Source organism: Branchiostoma lanceolatum, chromosome 14 (genome assembly GCF_035083965.1).
Source record: "Branchiostoma lanceolatum isolate klBraLanc5 chromosome 14, klBraLanc5.hap2, whole genome shotgun sequence".
Classification (NCBI taxonomy): Eukaryota; Metazoa; Chordata; class Leptocardii; order Amphioxiformes; family Branchiostomatidae; genus Branchiostoma; species Branchiostoma lanceolatum.
This window is the reverse complement of record NC_089735.1, coordinates 4,355,688-4,381,115: the sequence shown is the minus strand read 5'-3', so window position 1 is coordinate 4,381,115 and position 25,428 is coordinate 4,355,688. Positions and strand designations below refer to the sequence as shown.

The window sequence follows — 25,428 nt, the reverse complement described above, 5'->3', positions numbered from 1 at the left end:
GGCAACATAAATCGACAACCTGTCAGAGGCACATGTAGACAAACCTAATTGAAATTTGAATAGTCCTTGGGGAGCGAAACAATACAAATGTCCTCAGGCGTCCAGAAGACACGGATTGTACCGTCTTCACTGCGCATGTGCGGCAAGACGACAACCGGTTGGACCGGATTGGTGACGTCCTTACTTTACGTCACAAAGGTTACAAGGGGTCATTTCGTGGCCCCGAAACACCATGGTTATCAACATTGTGATCTTTGCCGTGAATTGAAATCTTGTACGAGCGAAAGTCATCCTGTAGTAGTCTTCAACTGGGGTCGTACAACATCACAAGCTGTTGGCGGATTCTACTGCGACACGCCGACCTACCAGCCGTCAATACTACGACTTCCTGACCGAAATCCAGGTCAGTTCTGCCACGTCGTCTTCTTATCAACACTGGGATCTTAGACGTGTGTTTGTAGATTTGGTCGTATGTTTAAAAACAGTATCCCTTATAAATGAGTAGTCGCCATATGTAAATGAGTTCTCACAAGTTGTGTTGACATGTTCTTGGTTTCTGCATGAATTTTTAGTTAATATAACGTTCTTGGTCTACATATGAAAAGCCTTTCATAGGCAGAATTGTCTTCAACATGCCCTCCCCCAAAGTCCTACCCTACCCACCTACCCGACGCCTTTGCTAGCCACTTCTCGTAAATCACATAAGAAGGGGTGAATAATGACGACAACTAGGCGAGTCGTTGACAACAGAAACTGGTAAGACAGGTAACTAATATTGATAATCTTTTTAGGACATAAGAGCAGTGGGGGTGTTGTCCACCGTGTCTTAGACACGGTATTGGAAGGCCGAGCCCAACCCTATTCTTCCACTGCCTTTTACCTCCCCAACCTAAGTTAAGCACCCGTTTTTTTACACCTGGGTGGAGAGAAGAAAAATCGTGCCTTTCCCAAGGGCACAACGTCGGTAGCATGTGGGGGGATTCGAACCCGGGACCTCTGTGTTCTGCGCCAAGCACCCAAACCCACACGACACCACGAAGCAATAGAGAAAGCCCCCAAAATGGCCTATTACAAACTACAAAATGCGCCAAGCACCCAAACCCACACGACACCACGAAGCAATAGAGAAAGCCCCCAAAATGGCCTATTACAAACTACAAAAGGCTAGAGAGGAAATGGAGCAAATGATTGACGAGAACAAAGACATACGCTTGAGGGCAAAAAATACAATTTTTATGTGAATACTTCTGACATTTGGTTTGATTTGCACAATGTCTAAATCAACACAACTCACTTCAATAATGGTTGAACGCAAGAAATTTTGGACCAACTACATAAATTTATTTCCTCCCTGCCCTTATTGTTTCGAAAATATCCGTCCTGTTCAAAATGCGTCCAGGAAACAGAGCCACCTACTAGTTTGGTCCCTGTGGCTGATCACTGTGAATTTAGTACAAGTACAACCAACGTATTCATAGAAAAGTATAGTTCTAAATATAACTGTCTTGAATGTGGGTGTTTTGTATTACAGGTGAAGCCTCCCATTCGTTCCTCAACGCTGCAAGCAGCCAGCAATGTTACGTCGGTTACGTCGACATTCATCGACCGTTTTCGTCTTCCTGTTGTTTCTTCTTCCGATGTACCTCGGCATCTTGTACGTCCTAAAATGCGGTGACCCTTTCATCGATAATTACATAGTGCAGAGAGATCGGGAGCCTTTGGAGAAGTATCAGACCTTTCTTGCGGTTCTTGTCACGACTTCGTCGAATAATATAGAGAAAAGAGACGCCGCTAGGGAGACGTGGTTAACTCACGGTAACACTAGCAGTGTCTTCAAACGCTTTGTGGTCGGCATAGCGTCAGCAGACTCAAGTGAAATCAGTAGACTGAACAGAGAAAACAGGGAGAAAGGAGATTTGCTGCTACTACCAGATGTACACGACTCTTACATTACCCTATCGTTAAAGGTCCTGCACATGCTGACATGGCTGGACAGAAATGTGGATTTCAAGTACGTCCTGAAAGTAGACGACGATTCGTTTGCAAGATTAGACGTCATGGAGAAAGAACTGAGGCAGAGGAACGGAGAGACGCTCTACTGGGGATTTTTCCACGGGGACGCGAAGGTTCCGAAGGAAGGGCCGCTGGAGGACCGCGACTGGCTGCTGTGTGACCGCTACGTGCCGTACGCGCTCGGGGGAGGTTACGTTCTGTCCGCAGACCTGGTACACTACATCGCCGCTAATGTGGACTCGCTGAAACTCTACCGTAGCGAGGATGTCACCGTGGGGGCCTGGCTGGGTCCGCTCGACATCAAGAGAGAACACGACGTTCGGTAAGTGAACATTTATCAATTCGTGAGAGCGACTTAAAGTCGTGAAGGAAACCTGAGAACAAGGTAATAAGAGTTTGGGAAATTCAGATAGAATCATTTATTAGAGAACCATTTATTAGAGAATTCCGAAGCGCGAAGCAGTAGGGGATTTGATATTCCACCAGGCCTAGCAGGTTCTTTTAAAAGCGTGAAACATGTGAACACTACGACTATGGGGCAAAATTCTGTGGAAAATGGGCTATTTTGGCGGAGGCGTACGCATGTGCGCATTCTTAAATTTATTTGGCATTTTCTTGGTTTAACGATTCAGTATGGCGGCCGTAGTCACGTGACACACATTCTACAACGTTTGTAACAAACATATGACTTGCTTGGTCTTCTCTACTACAGGTTCGACACCATGAATCATTCGCGTGGATGCAGTAACCAGTACCTGGTGACGCATAAACAGTCGGAGAAGGAGATGAGGAAAAAACACAACCAGCTCAAGACAAGAGGAAGACTGTGTGAGACGGAGTACAGGAAGGCGAAGTCTTACGTCTACGATTGGGAGGTGCTGCCGTCACAGTGCTGCAAGAAAAAACGGGGGATCATTTAGCTACAATCCACCCATCTCCACACACTTTTCCTCTGGAATGCATGTGCTGAATTCAACTTTTTTCTTAAATTTGGTTGGTTGAAGCTACCTGGAAGAAATAGAACTATAGATTTTTATGTGGATAATGCACATAACAGAAATTGACAACTTCTGGGTTTAGCCATCAAACATGACGGGCAGTATCTACGTCAAAGTCACGCGAGTGAAAACGCCCAATCACATGCAATTAAAGAGATGACATCCAAAGTCGTCCATTCCACGTTACTATTTCATCCGTGTAGAAGAGGTCAAAGGTCAAGTACAATATTGTTGTATTACCGTCTAATTGTCATTGTGCTTTGTAGATTATGACTTGAGCATTATGAATGGCTAATATACATTGCTGAGAAATTATGTCTTGAAACGACATAGGGCATAAATGTATGATAGTGATATACAGGTGTATTTTTCTCATTTCTGTAAATTAGAATAAGCACAAACAAGGCAATATTAAAGCCGTTGCAAAATGTTGTGCTTTGTACATATCGATCTACAACAAGAAATCGAAGGTCTCATACCTCAGTTTTACCTGATTGTTGTCAATGTTCCATTTATAATGTGCATTTTTGTGCATTAGTTACTATGTAACTAGCAATTTATAAGATATGCAAATTAAAAAAGAAATGCCTTATTTTAGCAAGAGGCAGAACTATGAACAATAAACTGTCGCTTCCCCCTATCGAAACTCTTTACTTTAGATATCATGACAATGGAAAAGATGTTTACATGTGTTGTGATCGTGGTTATGTTGAAGTTGCAAAAAACATAGCTGACCACCATTGATTGGTACATGAACTGTTTCACCTTAGCAGCTGTGGAAGGAAAGTTCAGACATAGAAATGTGCATGTGATCTATAGAAATATGAATCATCATACATGTGTAATTCTAGCCTCCCACAATAACCGGAAGTGGATCAAAGGACATCTTTATATTGAACACCCTCATACGACCAGTGGTAACATTGCTGATCTGGGGAAGCCAAATATTTCATGTGAAAACTACAACATTTCACAATGTCATGGATAATATTTTCTTAGAAATAAAAGTACTGTTTGTCTCAGCTAACAAATATTGAAAAGTTGAAATAACAGAAAACTTTGATGTAAAGCGCAAATGACGAAAACAAGACTAAATCACACATCTGCTTGGAGTATATGAAAGTTTCAATCATTCCAGACGTCACGTCATACCACTGGTTCGATCACATGTTAACGACTACACCCCAACACATGATTATACATGTCTTCTGCGAATCCATCTCACAAGTAATTGTCTGGCGAGAGACACGTAGGCGGAACACACCTTAAGGGCAGGTGTGTTACCTGCGATTGCTTCTTTATTTCACAATGACAGATATCTTCTTGAATACCGTCTAGTTTAACTCATTCGTCACTGCGAGAGATGGGTTCTTTCCGTACGCGAGTGTTCCGCGTTTTTCCCTCGGTAGTTTTTGTCTGGCTGGCCGCCATGGTCGGGCTGGGTCTGCCGTTGTTCTGCCCTGACGAGTGCCGGTGCGAGTCGGAGGCGGCGGACTGTAGCGCCAAGAGCCTGAAAGAAATCCCCGACCGGTTCGCAGAGTCCACCCAGAACGTGTAAGTAAAGACTACTGATACGCCAAAAATAGTTTACTCAAGCAATTGGATAAGACTTTAGAACAGACGTTTCAGACAGCATCCACTGGCTTTCTTCTGTGACTGCGAAAAGACTGGAGAACCAATGTTTTATACCAAAACTCTGAATAGATATGTTAATGAGGTTAAGACAATCCAGGATGTCTTGACATACAGTAGTCTTCTATGCTAATAGTTCAATTAGCTACTGCTGTTTTACAAACAACATTAGTACAGGAACTAATGTTGTTTGTAAATACTACTGAGTATCTGTTCATTTCCAGAAGTAGTGATACGAGTCATTGTGGTGACATTTTGTTTCATCTTAGGATTTCTGTATATCATATCATAGTCAGAGGATACGTGTTGTTCATAAGCGAAAAATTGTACATACTCGGGATAGTTTTGGGCATTAACCTCCGTCCATATGTTGGCACCTTGTAATATTGTTTAAGAATGAACAAGGCGAAAAAATGAAGCGTTTAAGATATAAATCAATCAAAATGGTTCGCAGTTTAATTCGTCATGGCGAAATTCATGTTCTACTACAACAAGAAGAAGATATCCTCTTTGGTAGGGGCCAAATACAATGTACGAGCCGGAAGTTACAAAATAGCCATGATAGCTCACAGGAAAAAAAAATATAACGTGTTAAGATCTCGTGTAAAAAATTCGCACTCCCACCACCCCATATTAAATCCCTCCTCTATCGCTTTAGCAGTGATTTAGGCTATGTGTATTCGGTTGGTTTGTGACTGAAATACCTCAAGACAATTTTCTCGATGTGTGGCTTGCAAATTCGGCTTTGCCCAAAGGGAGAACTGATGAAGGTTTTGGGTCAGACATATATATTTCCTTTCAAACTCGGGTATCATTTCAAGGACTGGCTATTGCAGGTGGGACTAACTTTATATGTAGGCCTACGATGAATTTTGATATGAAGAAAATTCAACTCTGTTTCAACACGAACTATTGAGACGGGTCCAGTCCCCTGGTCTTTTGATACTGGAATGAAGTTGGATTTTGTGTATAATGTTATTTAAAAACACATATATTTATATTGATGTGTTTTGGTGATTGTTGGAACATGGGCATGGGTGCTAGGCATAGTTTGAAGCGTGGCTAAGCCTGTCCAAAAAATATAATATGTTTTTCTGGACGCAATAACATCAAATATTATGAATCATTCGATTCGTGGTATAAATCATGTTTATTGTTGATAAGTCTTTAGGATGAAATACCTGCATTTTTAGCACTTGGTGATTTTTTTTTTCATTTTACAAATTCAAAACATCATACATACAAAATGAACAAGGCAAGCTGTTGGCGGGCTCAAGTTATATACAACATATATCCTGCCCGCCACTTGTACAAAACAACTGGATGGATTTGAATTCTAAACGGTCATACATTCAGATAGCCTCCACTACATTTCGATAGTGACTGGGGTGTTCTTTCGTTTACCTCAGAACACCGCCTTTGGTGTTTTCCAATGTTCAATCCGCCAAGCGAGGGTGAAACATTCATAAACATGTAATTCGGCAGTTCTGCAGACTAATCTTTGCGCTAAATTTGACAGCAATCGTATGTTTGGAACCGTCCAATAAAGACCGTTGGGGGGTGGCCGGGGTTTCTTGGGACGTGAAACGTGAAAAGGAACACACATGTAGGCACGCGCAGTCTTAAGGTATGCAGTACTGCGTAACAATCAATGTGTCCATACATCTCGTTCGGAAGTTTAGTTCCGGTGCTCCCGTAAAAAATGGAATGCTGGGAGGTTAGAATGACCAAAAGGACAAACAAAAATAACCACGACATCACAGTGTCCATGAAGGAAATAAGATACGCCAAATAGCAGGTGCTCAAGCAACTGAATATGATTTTGGAAACGGACCGTTTCCCGAAAATAATATCCAGTTGCTCGAGTAACTGCTATTTAGCGTTCGTCATCACGAGTCTCGAGTTCACCACGCCCTAGACACGAGATCACGTTGATTGGATGTTCACGCAAATGGAAGGCCATAAGGATATCAAACGAAATATCGCAATTTGTTTTCTCGAAGAAATATAACACAGAGTGGGAACTGTTTCTTTTTGTCAAATGTAGTAGGGGTATCATCTTTTTTTATTCTTTTTATTAAACAACTTGAATAACAAATACAGACAAGATGGCAGCGCACTCAAGTTAATACAACTTATATTAACGCGCCATCATACAAGAAAGGAATATAATTTATACTGTTATAAATTGTCTTTGGGGGTTTCAAACAACAACAACTTGGAATTTTATTTGCAGGAATAAATTCTCTGGTGCACGTCTCACTTTAAGCGAGTATCTCACTGAACTGCTCCAAACTGTGCCAGACATTCGCAAAGTGGCGCAAACCGGCGCAATTTAATTATACTCTTAATTAAACTCTTCTCGATAAGTGTGTTGAGTTCTTTTACGTGCAGAGGTTTGACGCTTGAGGCTAATGCCTGAAGCTCCCTCATACACGGGGCCGCCGGCTTTACGTCACCATCCGAAATGACGAATGCAATCCCTTACAACATGTCCGAGCTGGAGTCGACCCCTAGGATCGAACTTGGGCCCTACTAGTCCACGGAATTTGATCAAGATGGCGAAGCAGCGCCACGGGGACATGATGCTATTAGCTATTTATTAGTATCTTAGATTTCTTGAAGTGAAGTAGTTCACCTTGTGTTCATGCAGGGATCTTTCCCGTAACCAGATAAGCCGCATAAGGAAGGGGATGTTCAACGGAATGGACCAGTTGGTGTCGATGTACGTATGTCTTACCTGGCGTTCAAACACTTACAGCTGAGAACTGGCAACACACGAGCATAAACACTCATAAACACACACACTCATACACACACACTCATACACACACACACACACACACACACACACACACACACACACACGCACGCACACACACACACACACACGCATGTAATGCTACAAAGACATGTAGCTAGAGTTGCTAAACCTGATCACAAACAGTCGCGTTCTGCACCGCCACAACATAGCAACATTGCCTAGTGGTACAAACAGATGTGTGGCTTCGGTGACCGTCTGTCTGGGACCGCATTTTGAAGAAGTAGATGATAGTTGTTGCACTGTTGTTGTTTCTTGACAACATTTGTGTATATAATACACTCCTTTACATTTCGGACCGCATTGAAAACACTGATTTACCTTAAACTATCTCTGTACATATGTAAATCATTTACTTTTGGGACCGCATCTGTAAGCAGCGACACCTATAACTGCAGTTTAATGTGAACCAGTCAGAATTGCCATGAGGAAGGTGACAGACGGTCACCGAAATGTCGATTGGTTGTCTACAAGCAACGAGTCAATTCATTCCACTGCAGAACACTGCAGAAAAACGCTAACCATCTGAAACCGTACATCTGCTTGAATATTAAATGTTTCTCCTTGCTTCCCTCTTAGCTCCCTTTCAAAGCAGGCACAATTGGTCTCTTTGACATCGAAAGGCACTTTCCAAGGACTGTCCAACCTACAGATACTGTAAGTGTCTTTTCCTTCTCCTTTGCCTGATTTTCAATTGGTATACTGTCTGTAGTTTTTTGCTTGAGGTTTGGCTGATGTTGCTTTTGTTATTGCTGCTAATCGTTTGGTGGATGTTGGAAATGAAATGTAACGTAAATGTATGTCTTGAATATCAATAATCTTTATTGCATATCTATGCCCAAAGGGCTAAATGCTCATTTGACCACACGTAGTCTAAAGATGTAAAATACAAAGCATGAAAAACTGATTATGAAATACTACATTCTAACGCTGAGCACTCTGTATCAAAAACTTTATACTATTATTGATATTCATATTAATATTAATACTATCATTCATATTTATATTAATATTTATACTATTGTTATTAATTATTAATTCTTATATCTAACAGTTTCTTATCTCTTTAAAAAAAAGAAATGGGAATTCAGGCACCGTTCTTCTTTGCACAAAACATACATTTGGCATGGATTTATACCATGATTTTCACAAAGGCAAGAATAGAATCGACTATACATACGGAGCTCTAGGAAATAGCACAACAACTTCATGTAGAATTACGGTAAAAATCTGCACAAAAACTAATCCGCTTGCCAGACAATTTGTGGCAAAGAGCCTTCATATATGATTAATTCCTCTTACGACATTTGACTATGCAACACCACTGCCCAGTGTGACGTGTCGCTGTTATTACTTTCCACAGAAATCTGTCTGCAAATCAGCTGAACGACATCTCCGTCGGTGTGTTTGATGGCCTGGGGAACCTGCGTACACTGTAAGTAGCCTCCACCAGGCCCTCTTACGGGCGTATGAATCGTAGAATTCGGCAGAAAAAGGAATAATTAGCCAGTAGAGTCCACAGTGATCACATTTCGCCCGTAACGGAGCCTGCACGTGAAACCCTGGCGTAGTTAGTCTGGTAGAGACTACACTGTAAGCACTCCCTCTGTGATTTCTAAAGCCCCCCTCTCACTGGAACCGCGGCACGCTGGCGGCGTCGCTGCGTCTTGAACTGGATTTGTGTTACCCTTGACTTTATAATTGGAATACTATTAAAAACGTACAAGTATGACCAAAAAGACAACAAAGCACACAAAGCTTAAAAGATTCGTTTTTGTCGATGAAATTCGTTGAGTGCTTTGTTACTTCGATCGGCCACAGCGACGCCGCCAGCGTGCCGCGGGTCCAGTCAAAGGGAGTACTTAAGATTTTCCAATACACTTATTTGTATCTGAAAGTGGCTTCGAACCAGGTTAACTCACTGAATAGCCTATTCTTCTACTGGTTGTGGCTGAGAAGACAGACGCTACATACATATTCTTCGCCCATCTTTATTTTACCTTATCGCATCTAATTTGAAGTCTGCATAGGATGTCATCCATAAAATGTACTTGTTGTAGCCTAACGATGATGACTGTCCTTAACTGCAGATACCTGAATGACAACAGTTTCCACAAGCTGAGGTCTGGCCTGTTCATGCCGCTCAAGAAGCTACAAGAAATGTGAGTCTACATGTATAAGCCATAACGTTTCATTTGTTAATCATTTCTATGATTTGTTCTGTTTGTGTGTTTGTTTGTTTGTGTGTTGGGGTTGGGGTGAAAAGTAATTTCATAATGCCATGTTTTGCTCGCTTGATCATCCGAACTTTCTCATTTCTGCTTGGAGTTTCAGTTTCAATAAAATTGATCTTTATTGCATGTTCATTCCCCGGGGGGATAAATGCACATAATGCCATACAAGGGTAATTGGGATAGCAAAGTACATGTAGTAATAATAATACAAAAAACGAAGCACACTATTGATATGCTACCGTATAACTAAGTTCTAGTGACTTCTTCTCTCTTTTAAAAACACATGGCTACATAATTACATACTTCATCCATTACATAAACATTTGTGCATGATATCAAGTATTTAAAAGTTTCCTGCTTTGATATTGTCTTACATCTCTTGCCAAGCTGAATTGATTTGAACAGAGCCTGACGCTTTTACAATATAAAGTCTAGTAAGAAGTGCATTTCATCTTCAATACTTGAATTATTATACAATGTCGGCTTTCTGTAACACAATAGATCCCTGGAGAACAACCACCTGAAGACCCTGACGGAGGACGTCTTCACCAAGCCGCTCGGAACCCGACTGCTCATGTAAGACGCTTCAAACACAAGCTGACATAGCAGAAAACATTGTCAATACTTATACTGTGTCTGTGGCCTTTTTCTAAATAACCTGGTATGACCATGAAAGGAAACCCCGGGAGTCAAATTCATTTGTCTGTCTTTATTACTGACGATTTTGAAGATGGAATCAGACCCATTCCCCTCCCCTCCCCTCCTCCCCACTCCTCTCCCTCTCTCCCTCACTAGGCTCCCTCCCTCCCTACGCTCCCTCCCTCCCTCTCTCCCTAGCCTCCCTCCTCCTTTCTCATTCGTGTTTTTCCACCAGACAACATAAATTCATACTGCCACCTTGTGCCTTCCCAGGTTTCTGAAAGGGAACGAATGGGTGTGCAACTGCGCCATCAAGTGGCTGCTGTCGCACACTGCAGCGAACGGACTGTCGCAGACGGCCTACTGCGTGTCCCCTGCGCCCTTCCGCGGGAAGGAGATGAACAGCCACCTCCACGCCGTCATGAAATGCGGTCAGTCTATAGGGCGTTTGCACTCACGGGACTGTGACGTAATCACGACAATGTTACCTTGTATAGTCTTCAAGCAGAAGTTGGGCTCCGGCTTGTTTTGGACGTCTTTTGAGGCATTCTTATCGGGATTCGTGTTTTGTCAGGTTTGCTTTTTGTCCGCCAGCCATGAAAACGCCTCAAAACACGTCGTAAAATACGCCGGTGCCTAACCTCTGCTTGGAGAGTGACCTTGTACCCATTAGTTTTTATACATGTATCGTCGGAAGCTGTTCGTTGGGTATGCTTTGCTGGTCTAAACAATTAGCTAGGCAATGTCTTTGAAGGGAGATTTCTTACTTTTGTTCATAAGTGTTGGTTCAGTCTAGCTTCTATTTTGGCGAAGCTTCAGGAGCAAGCCTAAAAGAGTATACTATTTTCTCTTTGACTGCAGACAAGAATGGACAACTGCTGCAGGACGGTAGCGGGTTCGAAATGTACGACATGCGGCTGGTGCTGGTAACTGCAGCCGGAGCTGGCATCAGCATGTTGGGCTTCGCGCTGTTCTGGGTGCGCCTGCGCAGAAGGTAAGCTTCAGGACATCATGACGTCATGGATGTTGCGTGGATGATGCAAGAGCACTTGGTTGTTCCTAGAAATATGGCCACGATCACACAAAACTGACCTGTCAGAGAGCCTTGCTGCAGCAAATAAGTGAATAGCCATCAAAACATATATTCATCTGAAGTAGATACCCATCTGAGTAATGAGGCTTTTTAACGGGCTCAAGGTACCTCCTCAATCACGGGACACTCACTATACGTCCTTTCCAGAATGCTTATAAGCAAGACAAAGCTGCATTGTAGTCATCATTCCCTCCTTTCGGGAGCATCAGGTCCCTTTCAAAGCAGGCACAATTGGTCTCTTTGACACCAAAAGGCACTTTCCAAAGACTGTCCAACCTACAGATACTGTAAGCGTCTTTTCTCTCTGCTCTGCCTGTTTGATATAGATACCTTTTGTGCATCAACGTTATATTAGTCATCAATAACTAGCGTAAAAACAACCGGTTCTGTACTGCAATACCTGCCTCTCTCCTGTCCTCCTCAGGAAGAGGTCGATGACGGAGATGGGTCTGCTGCCTCCCGATGCGTCGTGCCTGGACGTCCTGCCCTTCGTGTGCTGCGGGCCCACCCTGCCTGCCGACGTGCAGCAGCAGCTGTCAACCACCCTCCGCAACGGGTAGGGCTTTTTACCTTCGCCAAGACGGTCATGTTTTTGTAGCTCGTGTGTGTATGTCTGCGGGCCAACCCTACCTGCCGACGTGCAGCAGCAGCTGTCAACCACCCTCCGCAACGGGTAGGGCTTTTCATAATTACCTTCGCCAAGAAGGTTATGTTTTTTGTAGCTCGTGTGTGTATGTCTGCGGGCCCACCCTGCCTGCCGACGTGCAGCAGCAGCTGTCAACCACCCTCCGCAACGGGCAGGGCTTTTTACCTTCGCTAAAAATGTTTTTGTAGCTCGTGTGTGTATGTCTGCGGATCCACCCTGCCTGCCGACGTGCAGCAGCAGCTGTCAACCACCCTCCGCAACGGGCAGGGCTTTTTACCTTCGCCAAGAAGGTTATGTTTTTGCAGATCATATGTGTGTATGTCTGCGGGCCCACCCTACCTGCTGACGTGCAGCAGCAGCTGTCAACCAATTTAGAAATGAAGAATAGATGTCTACTATTAAACTGTTTTAATCATTATCATTATTGTTATAAGTGACCTTGGCCGAGCAACAACGTGTGTTACCCTGTGTCTCATCGACCCCCCCTTCAAAGTGTGTACAGATTAATTACAAGAATGTAATGTTCGATCACCAAGACGCCATTTTTGTTACCCAGGGTTCCGTGCAACAGGAACGACTACGCCATGAACCCAGGGGAACATCAGTCCAAGCTGGACTCCGTCAACTGCCTCAGGTATGCTACGTCACTTCCGTTTCATGACTTCAGCATTTGTGACAATTTCAACATTTATACGAACTGAAACAAAAATGCGTCTTTTTTTCTTTTATTGCAACATAAAAAAACACATAGTGATGCCGCATTCAAGCAAACACGCGTATTTAAGCGACATCACTGAACACGATGAAACAAAACATATGACGAAGTTTGAAACGCTAACAGTGCGGGAACAATACAGTACCCGAGGTGCGAAAGAAACAATGATACAAATAACAAAAACAAAACATTAACTTCATTATGCAAACGCTTAGTATCCAATATATACATGTACAGTTGAGTTACAGATAAAATTGCGTCTGTGGTATGGACATTACACATGATTGGTACTCCCGCCTTTGGTTAGTTCATGGAATTGTCACAAAAATCTGAATCAACGATACTAAAAATACACAAAAAAGTTTCTCCAGGAAACCATGTATACAGTATGACGTTGACTTCTTTCCCCGGAAATCGCAAACTTCCTTTAAATAACGTTCCCTATTTTACGACTCTAGAGCCAAGAACCTGGGTCTGGACGACGGCTTCATCGAGCAGCTGAAAGGTGTCTTCTTGGATGAGCGTCTCCTGAACTTGCACAACCAGCCGCTGGGCGAGGGCTCCTTCGGACGGGTTCTGAAGGGAGAGCTCAACCTGCCGGGAAACGACAAGATCCCCATCGCCATCAAGACCAGCAAGGGTAAGGGTCGTTCTGAGAAACCATGGTCCATGGACGTGATTATGACGTAAGAATCGTCCGCCATGTTGATTGGTTGAACGTTGAAGTTGCCAGGTAAATTTGAATGTTTATCAAGACCAGCAAGGGAAGGCAGGCGTTCTGAACAACAATGAATATTGGGCGTTTGCGCTCAACTTACAAATTACTATGATGTAAGCATCTTCCTCTACGTTGGATGGCTGACCTTTAAACTTTAAAATGGTATTAAAGCTTAAGATTTTTCACTTGTATATTTTGCTTAACTTGTGCTGGTCAAAAATGTATGTAGTGTTGACGTATACTGAGCTTAACATTCCCATCCGAGAGGACGTCGACCGTAACAAGAAGCTAGGTACTCACTTTCCCCTGAGATAGAAAATACCTGTAAAGTACGTTTTCGGAGGGCACAACATTGGGGACAAGGGATTCGAACCCAGAACCGTTAGATTGTGAGTCAACGAGCCTTACCACACCTTATGTATTTATACAGGGTGGTTATTTAGGATGGAACATCCGAGGGTAAATCTCCTCTTGCCGGTGTCCCATAAGGGTCTGTACTTGGGCCCAACCTATTCATCCTATTACAGATTGTAGCTTGAACTTGGACTTTATTGACAAATCAGCCTGGCAGTTCAGAGAGACTGAATTGCGCAGATTCGCAGTTCGTTTTTATAAAACTCCATCATTGTTAAAATCAAAATACAAAATTACACAAGGCAGTTAAAATAAACTTGACAAAATGAGAAACATACAGTCCCAAGAGTTTTGCGGGCATTGGATGTGCTGAATTGTTCCTAGAATGTAACATGTATTTGTGATTTTCGTCCAGATTTCCGCACCACCCCTGACCTGGAGAAGTTCCTGAGTGAGGGTCTGGTCATGCGCCACTTCAAACACCCCAACATCATGAACCTGCTGGGCGTGTGCATGCGCGATGACGCGTCACCGCTGGTGGTGCTGCCGCTCATGGACAAGGGCGACCTGCTCTCCGTCCTGGTCAAGTCACGGAAGAAGGGAGAGGACGGCAAGGTCAAGGTGAGGTTGTGGGCATCTTCTGTCATATAGAACTGCAAAGTCAAGTTTAATTTTGGGTCGTGCCCATACTTGGCCTTGTAGACGTGCAAGGTGAAGTTTGGTATTCTCCACGCAGAGGTTGTGATGCGGGGGGTGGGGGGGGGGGGGGGGTAGGGGAGCTGTGGCCGAGATTTTTAACGCTGCCCTCCCTTCACCCCCCTTGAAGGAGAAGAGAAGTTTGGGTCCTGTACATTTGGTCATTTAGACTTGCAAAGTCAAATTTTACTCCTGGTCGTTCAGAACTGCAAACGCAAGTTTGGGACATGCCCATGCTTGGTCTGGTACAACTGCAAAGTCACGTTTGCATATTTGGTCATGAAGAAGTGCAAAGTCAACTTTGGGTCCTCAGTCCATATTTGGTGATGTAGAACTGCAAATTCAAGTTTAGGACTTGCCCATATTTGGTTATGTAGATTGAACTGAAATTCTAGTTTGGACCTGTCCATATTTGGCAATTTAGACCTGCAAAGTCAACCTGCGTAGGTCCTGCAAAACTACAAAGTCACTTTTCCATATTTGGTAATGAAGAAGTGTTAAGTCAACTTTGGGTCCTGCCCATATTTGGTCATGTAGAAATGCAACGTCAAGTTTGTAGTCCCCAATTGTGTCCTTACCGTTGATAGGCGGAGAGTGAGTTCAGGCTGGACGAGTTGCTGTACTTCGCCTATCAGATTGCCTGTGGCATGGAGTACCTGACGGCACTGCAGTTTGTGCACAGGGACCTGGCCGCCAGGAACTGCATGTAAGGTCTCACTCATACGTTTTGGCTTCTCATGTATTTCAATATAAAGATGCATACCTTTCATGCTCACATTCCTAAAGAACCTGCCGCAGATATATTGATATCATTCATTCTATGTTAAGCATAAAATGCATAGTCTGTTAGATTACAACTAATACTGAGGGACCTTTCACTCAAGTAATCGTTCCGCTGTCAATCAAAATGATGTCATGGCAACGAACGCCACATTGGTGTCCTATATCTTACACTATAGGCAATAGTCTTTACAAGACCTGTTGGCGGACTGAAAAAAAATTATCTGAATTTGCCAAAATAGCGGAATTTTTTTTATAAGAGGACGCGGCCTGTCAGTGGAGTACAGATTCTGTTGGTTGCAAATGGTAACTGTATGGTCGGCTAAATATTCTCTGGTCAATTTATACATGTACTATTTTCCAGCAAGGTATTGAGTATGGGAAGGTATATAAAGGGCATAAGACACTTAAATACAAAATGTACAACATTTTCTTATTATCTGAAATAGGAGTAGCACCATTCAAGGAATACAAAAGTTTAAAACAAATACACACCCTTCTGATGTTATTTAACATTGAACCATCAGAAACCATACTTCCATGGATCCAGCTCTTTATTCTTATCTGATCTTCTCACCAGGTGATAACATTAATCAGTGACTAATGCCCAGTCATGACGTCACAATGAACACGGCAACCGGTTCTGAACCTTACACCACGACTTGCGAAAAACATTATTTGATGAGCAAACAGCGCCTAATCATGGTGATAACATTCAATTAAAGGAAATAACAATATCTATTTTGTTTGCTTGCAAAAAAACGTTCTTTCCGAGCCGCCAGTGCAAAATTCCAAATCGGCTGCCATGTTCATTGTGACGTCATTTCTGGGCAGGTCACCGATTAATGTAATTACCTGGTGGGAAGAATCAAAAGCTGGAGGGATGAAGTTTTGATGGTTCGACGTTAAATAACATTCGAAGTGTGAATATGTTGTGAAAATTTCTATGTTATTAAAGTTTAAGCAATAGTATTATGTTTTATGTAATTCAGGAAATTCTTGATGTTGATGTCATTGGCGTCTTATCCCTTTAACTTTTTACTAACTCCTTGTCGACCAGGATGAACAGCCAGCGGAACGTGAAGGTGGCTGACTTCGGGTTCCTGATCGAGATCCCCCCGGAGAAGGAGGTGGTGACGGAGCGCGGGATGGGCCGCGTCCCCATCAAGTGGATGTCCGTGGAGAGCATCGTCAACGGCACCTTCTCCATGAAGTCGGACGTGGTGAGTTGTAGAAATCTGTTATGGTCTCATTCATGAGTTAAACGTGTTTCACATGTACGGGCGTGTTCGTAATGAAGTTATGGGAAATGTACTAATGTCACTCATTCCATGTTGAAAATATTTACCCTATATCAATCAAAATTGCCTACCACTTTACTGCATACAATCTCTGTTCATAGCAATTACAAGCTGCACTTAGCTACACAAAAAAGACACTTTCCAGCTGTAAGCGCACGACCGCATCACCCGAAATGCAGGGCGAACTTTTACCTGATAGTTTCTTCAGTAACAAACAAGCTTTCATCAGTTTGACGCTTGAGATCAGTTGGGATGGCTAAAGGGGAATTTCCCAAGGAAATAAACACACGTTCATGCAGCCGTTAATCTTTTAGAGTACGGACCCTTGGAATTACTGTAAATGCATAAATATTCGCGGTGGTTTCATCTTCACGGTTTTCGCGGTGAACCCTTTACCACAAACTTAAAACCAACTCGAAAAGCCGTTCCATTGTGTGACTGCAGCGCTACTATTGTTTCAAACGCGAACTCAAAGCTACCGCGAACATTCAATTTCTACCGCGAAATTAAATCCCCGCGAACACTTCTGCGTTTACAATATACATTCGCACGAACGTTGTAAACATCTAACACGTTGGTGTTCTTTGCAGTGGAGTTTTGGCGTGGTCCTGTGGGAGATCATCACGGCCGGAGCGCCGCCTTACGGAAGGCTCAGCAACAAGGACACCATGGGGCAGGTCAAGAACGGCTACCGTCTGCCCAAACCTCCGCACTGCCCCAGTGAACTGTGAGTCAAGTCGTTACGCCTGTGTCGTGCACCCTTCTCCAGCACTGCTGAATGCACTCGGCAAATCCTCCCGGCATCAGTCCTGCTATTCTAGCCCCTGATTCTGGCTCCTGGTGACGTTACTGACAGTTGCTCATGAATAATTAACGAGATAGCCTTATTTGGCACAAACAGCCGTTATATTGTTGCGATGGAGGACGTAACCTGATTGGTTGATAACTTCTCAGCGACCTTGTGCCAATCCTCTGATTGGCTAAAAGCTGTTTTGGTGGTAAAGTCGCCAGGAGCCAGAATCAGGGGGTAGACTTGCAGGGCTGATGCCGGCTGTTGCCTAGCGCATTCAACCGTGCTAGAGGAGGGTGGTGTCGTGTAGATAGTGCTTTTGTTTTTCAGTTACCTCAAAGTCAAACAAGATGGTTCTGCTTCCATATGTGAATATTTGCGTCACTTTTCCGTATGGTCTGAAGAAGGCCGAGCTGTCATAATCTGTACAATATCAAAGTCAGCTTGTAAACTCAGCGCAAATGCCGGTTTTGTCATCGATGCATCCGGATTCACAACATTGTTAACCCTTGTCCTGCTGAAGTTTTTTTTCGCAATTTATTTCATCAATTTGATTTATTAATCAGGTCATTTTTCCTTGGGCTTTTCTGTGCTGCGGTGGCATTGTTACTTTCGTATTCGGTGCCTTTAACTGCGGTGTTATGCGTTCAGCCGAAAAATACCCCCAGCCCGTACAAATAGAGGACCCACATAAAGGCTCTGTATATATAGAGAGCCTATATGTGTATAGGCATCCCGCAGGACAAGGGTTTTCAGTTCAACAAACAAAAAAATAAAAAACAAACAAATACTAATTTTTTGTACCCCAACTGAACAGGTATGACATTATGCGGAGCTGCTGGATGAAGAACCCGTCGGGAAGGACGGACTTTGAGAGCCTGGTCAAGAGACTCGAGCTGATGCACAACAAGATCACCCCAAGGGACGTCCCGCCACCCAACCAACATGGCGGCCCTCCCCCTCTCCCTCCTCCAAACGCAAAGAGCGCCCCTCCTCCAAACGGAAACGGTGGCCCTCCTCCAAACGGAAACGGTGGTCCTCCTCCAAACGTAAGGGGTGCCCCTCCTCCAAACGTAAGGGGTGGCCCTCCTCGAGCTCCAAACGCAAAGAGCGCTCCTCCAAATGCAAAGGGCGGTCCTCCCCCAAACGCAAAGGGCGGTCAGCCTCCCCCAAACGCAAGGGGAGGCCCTCCCCCAAACGCAAATGGTGACCCTCCTCCTCTCCCTCCTCCCAACGCATTAAAAGGTGGCCCTCCTGCCAGCGCAAATGGTGGCCCACCTCCCCTCCCTCCTCCCAACGCCGCAAAAGGCGGCCCTCCTACGCTTCCCCCTCCCAACGCCAAGAATGCACATTCCCCAAACGCAAAGGGCGGCCCTCCCCCAAATGGTGGCCCACCTCCTCTCCCTCCTCCCAACGGCAGCCGCGGCCCAAAGAAAACCTGACCAATTATATTGCCAAACACTATAATCTAGTAATGATACTTTGTAGATTCAGCACGTAAGAAAGGTGGGGATGACTGAAACAGGGCCTAGTCCTGACTCCTGAGATGTAAATGTGGTAGAGTCAATTCCACATTACAGCGTGTTTGTTGCCTTTTGTTCTAACATTTTCGAAACCTTTGTAACAATCTAACATGTAACTATATGTAAATATTTGGAACAATTTCTAACATTTGTCTGTTTGTCAGTTTGACGTTCTGAATATTTCTACGGTGTTGCAACATCTTAGAAATATTCCTAACGTCGAAAACGTTATTCATATTAGTTTCCAACATAAACATGTTGGAACATGAATTCGCTATTTGTTCTACATATTTTAAAACAATTTTATAAATATTGGAACATTTTGTAATTGGATCACTGGGCTGGGTAAAAAAGCAACCCACGCATCCCAATCAAGCACAGGGAACGATGCCTGGGCATCATGCATTGATGACTCAGCGCAAAAGAGCCACCAGTGTCCAGCCGTGAAATCTAAAAATATACATCTATCTTTTATTAATCCTGTCTCGAGACATAGTTGGAAACTTTGTGATATTCGCTTCTGGATTTCTCATAAACATAAGCATAACCAGGAATCAAAAGTAGCAATAGCAATAGCGACCTCAATAGCCATGCCAATTGTCAAAGTGAATGTAATAAGTAAGTCCAACTTAGTGCAGTATCAGACCTTTTATAATGAAAGCAAATTTTACATAACAACGTTTTGTAGCAATTATTGTTAAAAGAAAGCCTAACTTTCGACTTTTACTATAATGTTAAGAATGATGCTGGTCAACATAGCAAGACTTTGATTATTCTAGATTTTTGTTCTGTGTCTCAATTACGACAATAACGTTATGTAAAAGTATTTCACGATCAGATGATGATGCAAAGTCAGGAAAACTTTGGAAAAACTGACGTTTTGGTTCGTATTAGCTTGAACCATCATGAAGGGGGAAACATATCCCCAGAGGGAAAACACTGTTAAACAAGCACCGTGAGGAAGTAGCTATAGACTTTCTGCACGAACGTTTTATGTACATAAAGTCCCCCTCTCACTGGACCCGCGGCACGCTGGCAGCGTCGCTGCGTCCTAAACTGGATTTGTGTTACCTTGACTTCATAATGGAAATATCATTCAAAACGTACAAGTATGACCAAAAAGACAACAAAACACACAAAGCTTAAAAAGATTTGTTTTTTGTCGATGAAATTCGTTGAGTGCTTTGTCAATTGGATCGGCCACAGCGACGCCGCCAGCGTGTCGCGGGTTCAGTGAGAAGGCGGGGGTGGGGCTTTGTATTTATTTACAATGAAAGACAAGTCAGATGCGACTGGTCAGATGGAGGTAATGCTATCATGCATGGTCATCATCCATGGTCGTGTGGAAGTCTGCAGTGGGTTATCAGAACATTCAGTGCGTGTATCTCACCTGACACAATGTACAAAGTTGTACAAAAATGCTACAGCAAGAAGTATTCAGCACGTCCTTGAACCGTTTGGAATGTTCAACCATTTAAACTGATGGCTTTGAAAGGTGATGAGAGATGATAAAGAATTTGTTGTAAAAGTCTACTTGAGTTATCTGATGTATGAGAGTGGGGAGTTGTGATCGAGGTCAATGGCAAATGCACCAACTTATAAATAAAACGTGACAAAATTATATGTTGTAAGGACTATTTTTTCGACAATGCATCATATTGCTGTCGTTTGAGAGATGCTTTGTTCATGTTGTTGTTGCATTCAGACAAGAGACATTGAAGTGAAGGCGCTTCTTTTAACAACGCTGAACATGAAACCATGTTCCCTGGCAGAAAACCTTCATCAGAAAACGAGCAAATGAGTAAATAATCTAAAAAACTAACATTAAAATAATGTCTTACAGAAAATGATTATTTTGACAGTATTTTGGGTCTCTCTTTGTTAAGTCTCAGTTAACCTACACCACGTTGTTACAGCTAAGAAGAATCTAACTGGAGGCCCCGTTCCGAATCCGGGGACTGAGGGCATCCTGGCTAGAGCTGCATTCGTCTTTCGGAAGGGCCCGTAAATTCACTACAACAGCCTCATTACTTAGATTGGGTACCTACTGGCTGTACTTCAGATAAATGCATACCAACACACAGTGAAACCAAGGTTTTAAACCGTGTGGTGATACTTACCATGCTTCATCACAAATTATCAGCTTATGATGAGTAAGATCATAATCACATAATGTTCAAATGCTTGAATGATAATCACAATAATGTTCTATAAATAATAATCACATTATGTTCGCCTGGAAGTGAGTCTGGTTTAGACTCAAAACATACCATAAGAATATTTTGTCAAAATGAAGGAATCAGTGCGATTTGCTCACTGATTATGTGACCTGCAGGTAGAGCGGTGCTTGTAACCCTATACGACATAGTCGAACTCTGACCTTTAGTCTTTGACCTGTTGCGTACGTAACGGTGTGTGCATGTGGTGGACTTCCGCGATCACGGTTCTCATCCTAAAACGTCTTTACACTTCGAAGCAACTATTTGGATGGGACAGCAGACATGTTGCTGTGACTGCCATAGCTGTAAGGTCACCTCAGAACAAAATATGCTGTTTGTATAATCTAGTTTGATCGATTCTTCTGCTGCTGTGACCTCGCCCCACGTTGTCGGAAATAGCCGCCGCCGAAGGTCAGTGGCCTGGGGAGGCTGTAGGGATCGGAGACTACACGAAGATTTGCAACAAAACAGCTGTCATATCGTGGTATTGTATATCGTATATCCAGCCATTTTCAGGTACATGTACATGTATAGTATGTATATTGTACTATCAGTTAAATTGTTTGTTTGCATATGCATGTACGAGGGATGATCAATAAGTAAGGTCAGTAAGGCTCAGCCTCACCCAGAAGTAAGGTTCAGAACTCAAATTTTAGCAATATCCACCAAACTATTGTGGCCAATACCTTTTTAGTCGACGTCCATGTGAAAACTAGTAAGTGACAAGAAAAACAAGGGTGCACTGTGATCAGAACTGTGTGAATCGAGTTCCCGGCATGCCATGAATCGGCATAAAATCTTCGAATACATTGTCAAAATGTTTGTTGGAGATTCCCTTCTTTCAACTAAAAGGAAGTGGGTATCCGACTTTCCGAGCAAGTTGACCCTCACACCTCAGGTCACTGCTCAATTGTTCATGTTTTTATCCTCCTACCTCACCTAACGTTACTGAGTGCCGTCTGCAAAATAATGATCACAATGATTTGAATTTTGGTAGACATTCACAAAAGACTTTATACTTCAAAGTCATTCCCCAAAATTTGAGCTGTGCACCTTATTTCTGGGTGAGGCCGAGGACTTCTTGATCACCCCTCGTATCTTCCGGTCATCTTGGGGATAGGCTGAAGTACTATACTGCCTGCTAATAGAGCTTTATCTTTTGATTGTGGAAGCTAATTTGTAATCTCCAAGCAGATCTATTGGAGGCAATGATGGTATACAACTGGCAAAAGCAGCAGCCAATGAATACTGCCTTTTCCTGTTGGAAACTGTCATTGCCACCAATAGATCTGCTTAAAGATTTATATCTATATAATAGCTAATTTGATTTTAGCAAGATGCATGCAATGTATATTAGTTTTATTGGGTGATGATTACTCGCAATGGATAACGTGATTTCAGCCACTGAATAAGTCATAAGATTACATAGTGGTAAACTGAGGTACGGCAAGGAAGGAGTTTTGAGGAGGCCATGGGGAGGGCTGTCTGATATTGCTCGGTGATGAAAAGGTACACTTGTCTTGAAGAAAATATTCGACTGAAACGGTACAAACTCTTGATCCAAAACAAATACTAAGACCATGTTGATTCGATTATATGGATGACATTTGCTTTCAGTATTTTTTTATTGTATTTTGGTATATCCTTTAAATGTTCCAATGACGACACTAACATAAGCCATGTCGTAGAATGCCAAAGGTAATTCCAAGGTCAAAGAATAAGATTTAAAAGAACAAAAATTAAGAATCTATTGTTTGCTTTTTGATCTATTGTTTGATATTCTTTTGTTGCCAACCATTTATTTTTCTTCGCACGCTCCCATCAGTCTTGTGTTTCCCAGAGAATGTCGTCCAATCAAATCAACATTTCATACTTCTCCATCTTTGCTGGTCTTGCTTCACTAACGTTTCGTTACTGTGACTATTCGAAAAATCTTTTTTTTTTCCTTCTGAACAACCCAATTTCTCTTGTCGAATTTACAGATCTGCTATATGAAGGCTGATGTTCGTTTTCTGTTGCCTCAAACAAACATCCAGGGATATACAGTCACCACTGTGTGCCATGGACGGAGCAACGTGTGTGGATAGTACTAGTCATCTTCATGAAAATCAGGAGGATCACACTTCTTCAGAAAACGTTGTATACAGCTTGCTTTCTGAGCAGTCTTCTAATGTCTATTACCAAAGGGACCAAACTACACGGGACTCATATGTCAGCTCGCACCGCCTCTGGTACATCAAGCATCGGGAAGACATTGTACGTTGGCTGGACTTCTTAGTCATAGTGCTGCTGATAGGCCCACTGACTGTGGTATACTGGCGTGGAACTTGGTCTCTCATGAATGTTTACTTATTTCCAAACAACGATGTGATCAGCGCGTGGACATCCTTTGCTATCGGCACGTCGGTGGTTTTGATGCTGAATTTTGGGCAAAGAGGTTTAGAGAACAGGTTTACAAGACAGAGCGTTGTGTTTCACGTTCTACTTAGAGTTTATATTTATGTTTTCGGATTTTCTGTTGTTAACCACTGGAGGGGGTGTTGGTATATTCTTGATGTACATACAAATATGACAGTGTTAAGTGCTATAATTTCTGTGGTTGTGCCCGTTCCAATTCTTTTGGCTCTCCGCGCATGTGGAAACCTTGTTGCGGCTCCTGGGGTTGTCCTTGTGGACATTTGCGGCACACCATTCAGACTAGGAACCCGATTTGCGGCAGAGGTATCGTTTTCGCGGACGTTCATCGGTGACGTTGTTCTGACCGTGGTTTTCATTGGTTCACTCATTGTGGCCTCCTGGCGAGGTGTGTGGCTACTTTTTGACATCTTCCTCTTTCCGACTGACCAAGAAAGATCAGCATGGTCGTCAGTTGCAATCGGTTACGGGACGCTCATTCTTCTTGCCCTTCTCGAAACGCCTGCATCCGGACTTCTCCAGAAGACCAGGAGACGTTTTGCCCGTACAGTGCTGGAAGATGTGTTCAAAATTGCGGTGTGGGTTGGGGTGTTATCTGTATGGAGAGGGTTTTGGCTGGTGTGTGACAGCTACATTTTGCCGGACAACCCTGTACAAAGCTACTGGATCACGCACGGGGTCGGGATCGGAGGGTTGTTCCTCCTTCAGGCGGGGCGGAGCGTCCTGGTGGCCGGGTGTGTGGTGGACGGTGAGGCGGTGGACGGGAGTGGTGTGAGGATGGGCAGGTACCTGGAACAGATCTGTCCCAAACTGGTACGATATTTTCTTATAATTTTGCATTTGTTTACAAATATGTGTTCATATGATTAATATATATCATTTCATAACAGTATCAGCTATTACATTATAATGCCCGGGTCACAGTTCCAAGCCGGGGCCCGGCCGGGCTGTTTGAGGGAATGTAGAATAAATTAAAGTCTTTTTTCAACATATATACACAAATTATGCCCAGGACTATGTTTTACGTGTTTTGAGCGTTTTGTCGTCTTTTATATCATACTTTTCGCCGTTTCGGTACGGTACAGTACAGGTATGTAAGCTACACTGAATTTAACTGACCGGCAGTTGGTGCTGCTTGAAATGTCTGGCCGTTTCGAAAATCCATCCAGTTGCTTGAGCAACTTTTCTTGCGTATCTTAGTATAAAGTAGCTAACCGACATCTACCATGTGTATCTTATTACCTGGATGTCTAACCTTCATCGACTTAAAACTGAAATTTTGGCATTTTTTTCATCAACAGCGTCAAATGAGTGGTCAAATGAGAAATCATATTGAAATAACCCTCTGCTTTGATTGATCTTTTGAAAGAAGAAACGGTGGATTCAAAATATCACGGTTAATATTGTACGAAGCACAGGTGCATTACTGTCGTGTTCTTGTACGTTACAGGTGCGTCCATCTACGGAGCAGGTGTCCAACCAACGTAACCATAGTGACGGGGGACAACAAACAACGCTACCGCCACAAGATGTCGTACAATACGAGACAAACTTGTAACCTGCTGCGTCGATCATCAGAAAATCTACTCGTCATGAACCGTGATGAAGGGAGGGGGGCATAGATCTGTTGACTTAAGGACTCATTCTTAAGAAGTACTTTACAATTATTGTTTGTCTTGAAATATTGTTGTTTTATGATATTTACGGTAAATGTGTACGTTTGGGACCGCATTTGTAACACCAAGCTGCAGTGCGAGGTAGAACCAGTTATTATTGCCTTGAGAAAGGTGACAGACGGTCACCGAAATGTGGGCTCATGTAACTACAGTGTAAATACACTC

General features: G+C 43.1%; 3 protein-coding genes across 3 annotated transcripts; all 3 read left to right on the top strand.

Moving 5' to 3' along the window:
• Positions 1 to 164: 164 nt before the first annotated feature.
• LOC136448251 (beta-1,3-galactosyltransferase 6-like) lies at positions 165 to 4,113 on the top strand. The gene is made up of 3 exons (XM_066447561.1): positions 165 to 403; positions 1,532 to 2,335; positions 2,726 to 4,113. The coding sequence occupies exons 2-3, from the start codon at positions 1,575 to 1,577 to the stop codon at positions 2,931 to 2,933; spliced, it is 969 nt and encodes a 322-aa protein (XP_066303658.1). The 5' UTR covers positions 165 to 403; positions 1,532 to 1,574; the 3' UTR covers positions 2,934 to 4,113.
• A 3,121-nt stretch (positions 4,114 to 7,234) lies between these two features.
• On the top strand, positions 7,235 to 20,574 carry LOC136448679 (uncharacterized). Its single transcript, XM_066448319.1, has 16 exons — positions 7,235 to 7,368; positions 8,044 to 8,121; positions 8,828 to 8,899; positions 9,555 to 9,626; positions 10,200 to 10,274; positions 10,611 to 10,768; positions 11,199 to 11,331; positions 11,855 to 11,986; positions 12,265 to 12,339; positions 12,633 to 12,710; positions 13,250 to 13,431; positions 14,279 to 14,484; positions 15,147 to 15,265; positions 16,400 to 16,562; positions 17,231 to 17,367; positions 18,248 to 20,574. The coding sequence occupies exons 1-16, from the start codon at positions 7,337 to 7,339 to the stop codon at positions 18,870 to 18,872; spliced, it is 2,337 nt and encodes a 778-aa protein (XP_066304416.1). The 5' UTR covers positions 7,235 to 7,336; the 3' UTR covers positions 18,873 to 20,574.
• Positions 20,575 to 23,143: 2,569 nt separating this feature from the next.
• LOC136449079 (uncharacterized) lies at positions 23,144 to 25,428 on the top strand. The gene is made up of 2 exons (XM_066448891.1): positions 23,144 to 24,400; positions 25,038 to 25,428. Exons 1-2 carry the CDS (start codon positions 23,174 to 23,176, stop codon positions 25,143 to 25,145), a joined length of 1,335 nt encoding a protein of 444 aa, XP_066304988.1. The 5' UTR covers positions 23,144 to 23,173; the 3' UTR covers positions 25,146 to 25,428.

What these genes read in the sequence shown, in the direction of transcription:
- LOC136449079 (XM_066448891.1), top strand. Translation starts at nt 23,174, where the DNA reads ATGTTCGTTTTCTGTTGCCTCAAACAAACATCCAGGGATATACAGTCA. An exon ending in AACAGATCTGTCCCAAACTG is followed by an intron (nt 24,401 to 25,037) that starts GTACGATATTTT and finishes TGTACGTTACAG; the next exon opens with GTGCGTCCATCTACGGAGCA.
- LOC136448679 (XM_066448319.1), top strand. Translation starts at nt 7,337, where the DNA reads ATGTTCAACGGAATGGACCAGTTGGTGTCGAT. An exon ending in TGGGTGCGCCTGCGCAGAAG is followed by an intron (nt 11,332 to 11,854) that starts GTAAGCTTCAGG and finishes TGTCCTCCTCAG; the next exon opens with GAAGAGGTCGATGACGGAGA. An exon ending in TCAACCACCCTCCGCAACGG is followed by an intron (nt 12,340 to 12,632) that starts GCAGGGCTTTTT and finishes TTTGTTACCCAG; the next exon opens with GGTTCCGTGCAACAGGAACG.
- LOC136448251 (XM_066447561.1), top strand. Translation starts at nt 1,575, where the DNA reads ATGTTACGTCGGTTACGTCGACATTCATCGACCGTTTTCGTCTTCCTG. An exon ending in AAGAGAGAACACGACGTTCG is followed by an intron (nt 2,336 to 2,725) that starts GTAAGTGAACAT and finishes TCTCTACTACAG; the next exon opens with GTTCGACACCATGAATCATT.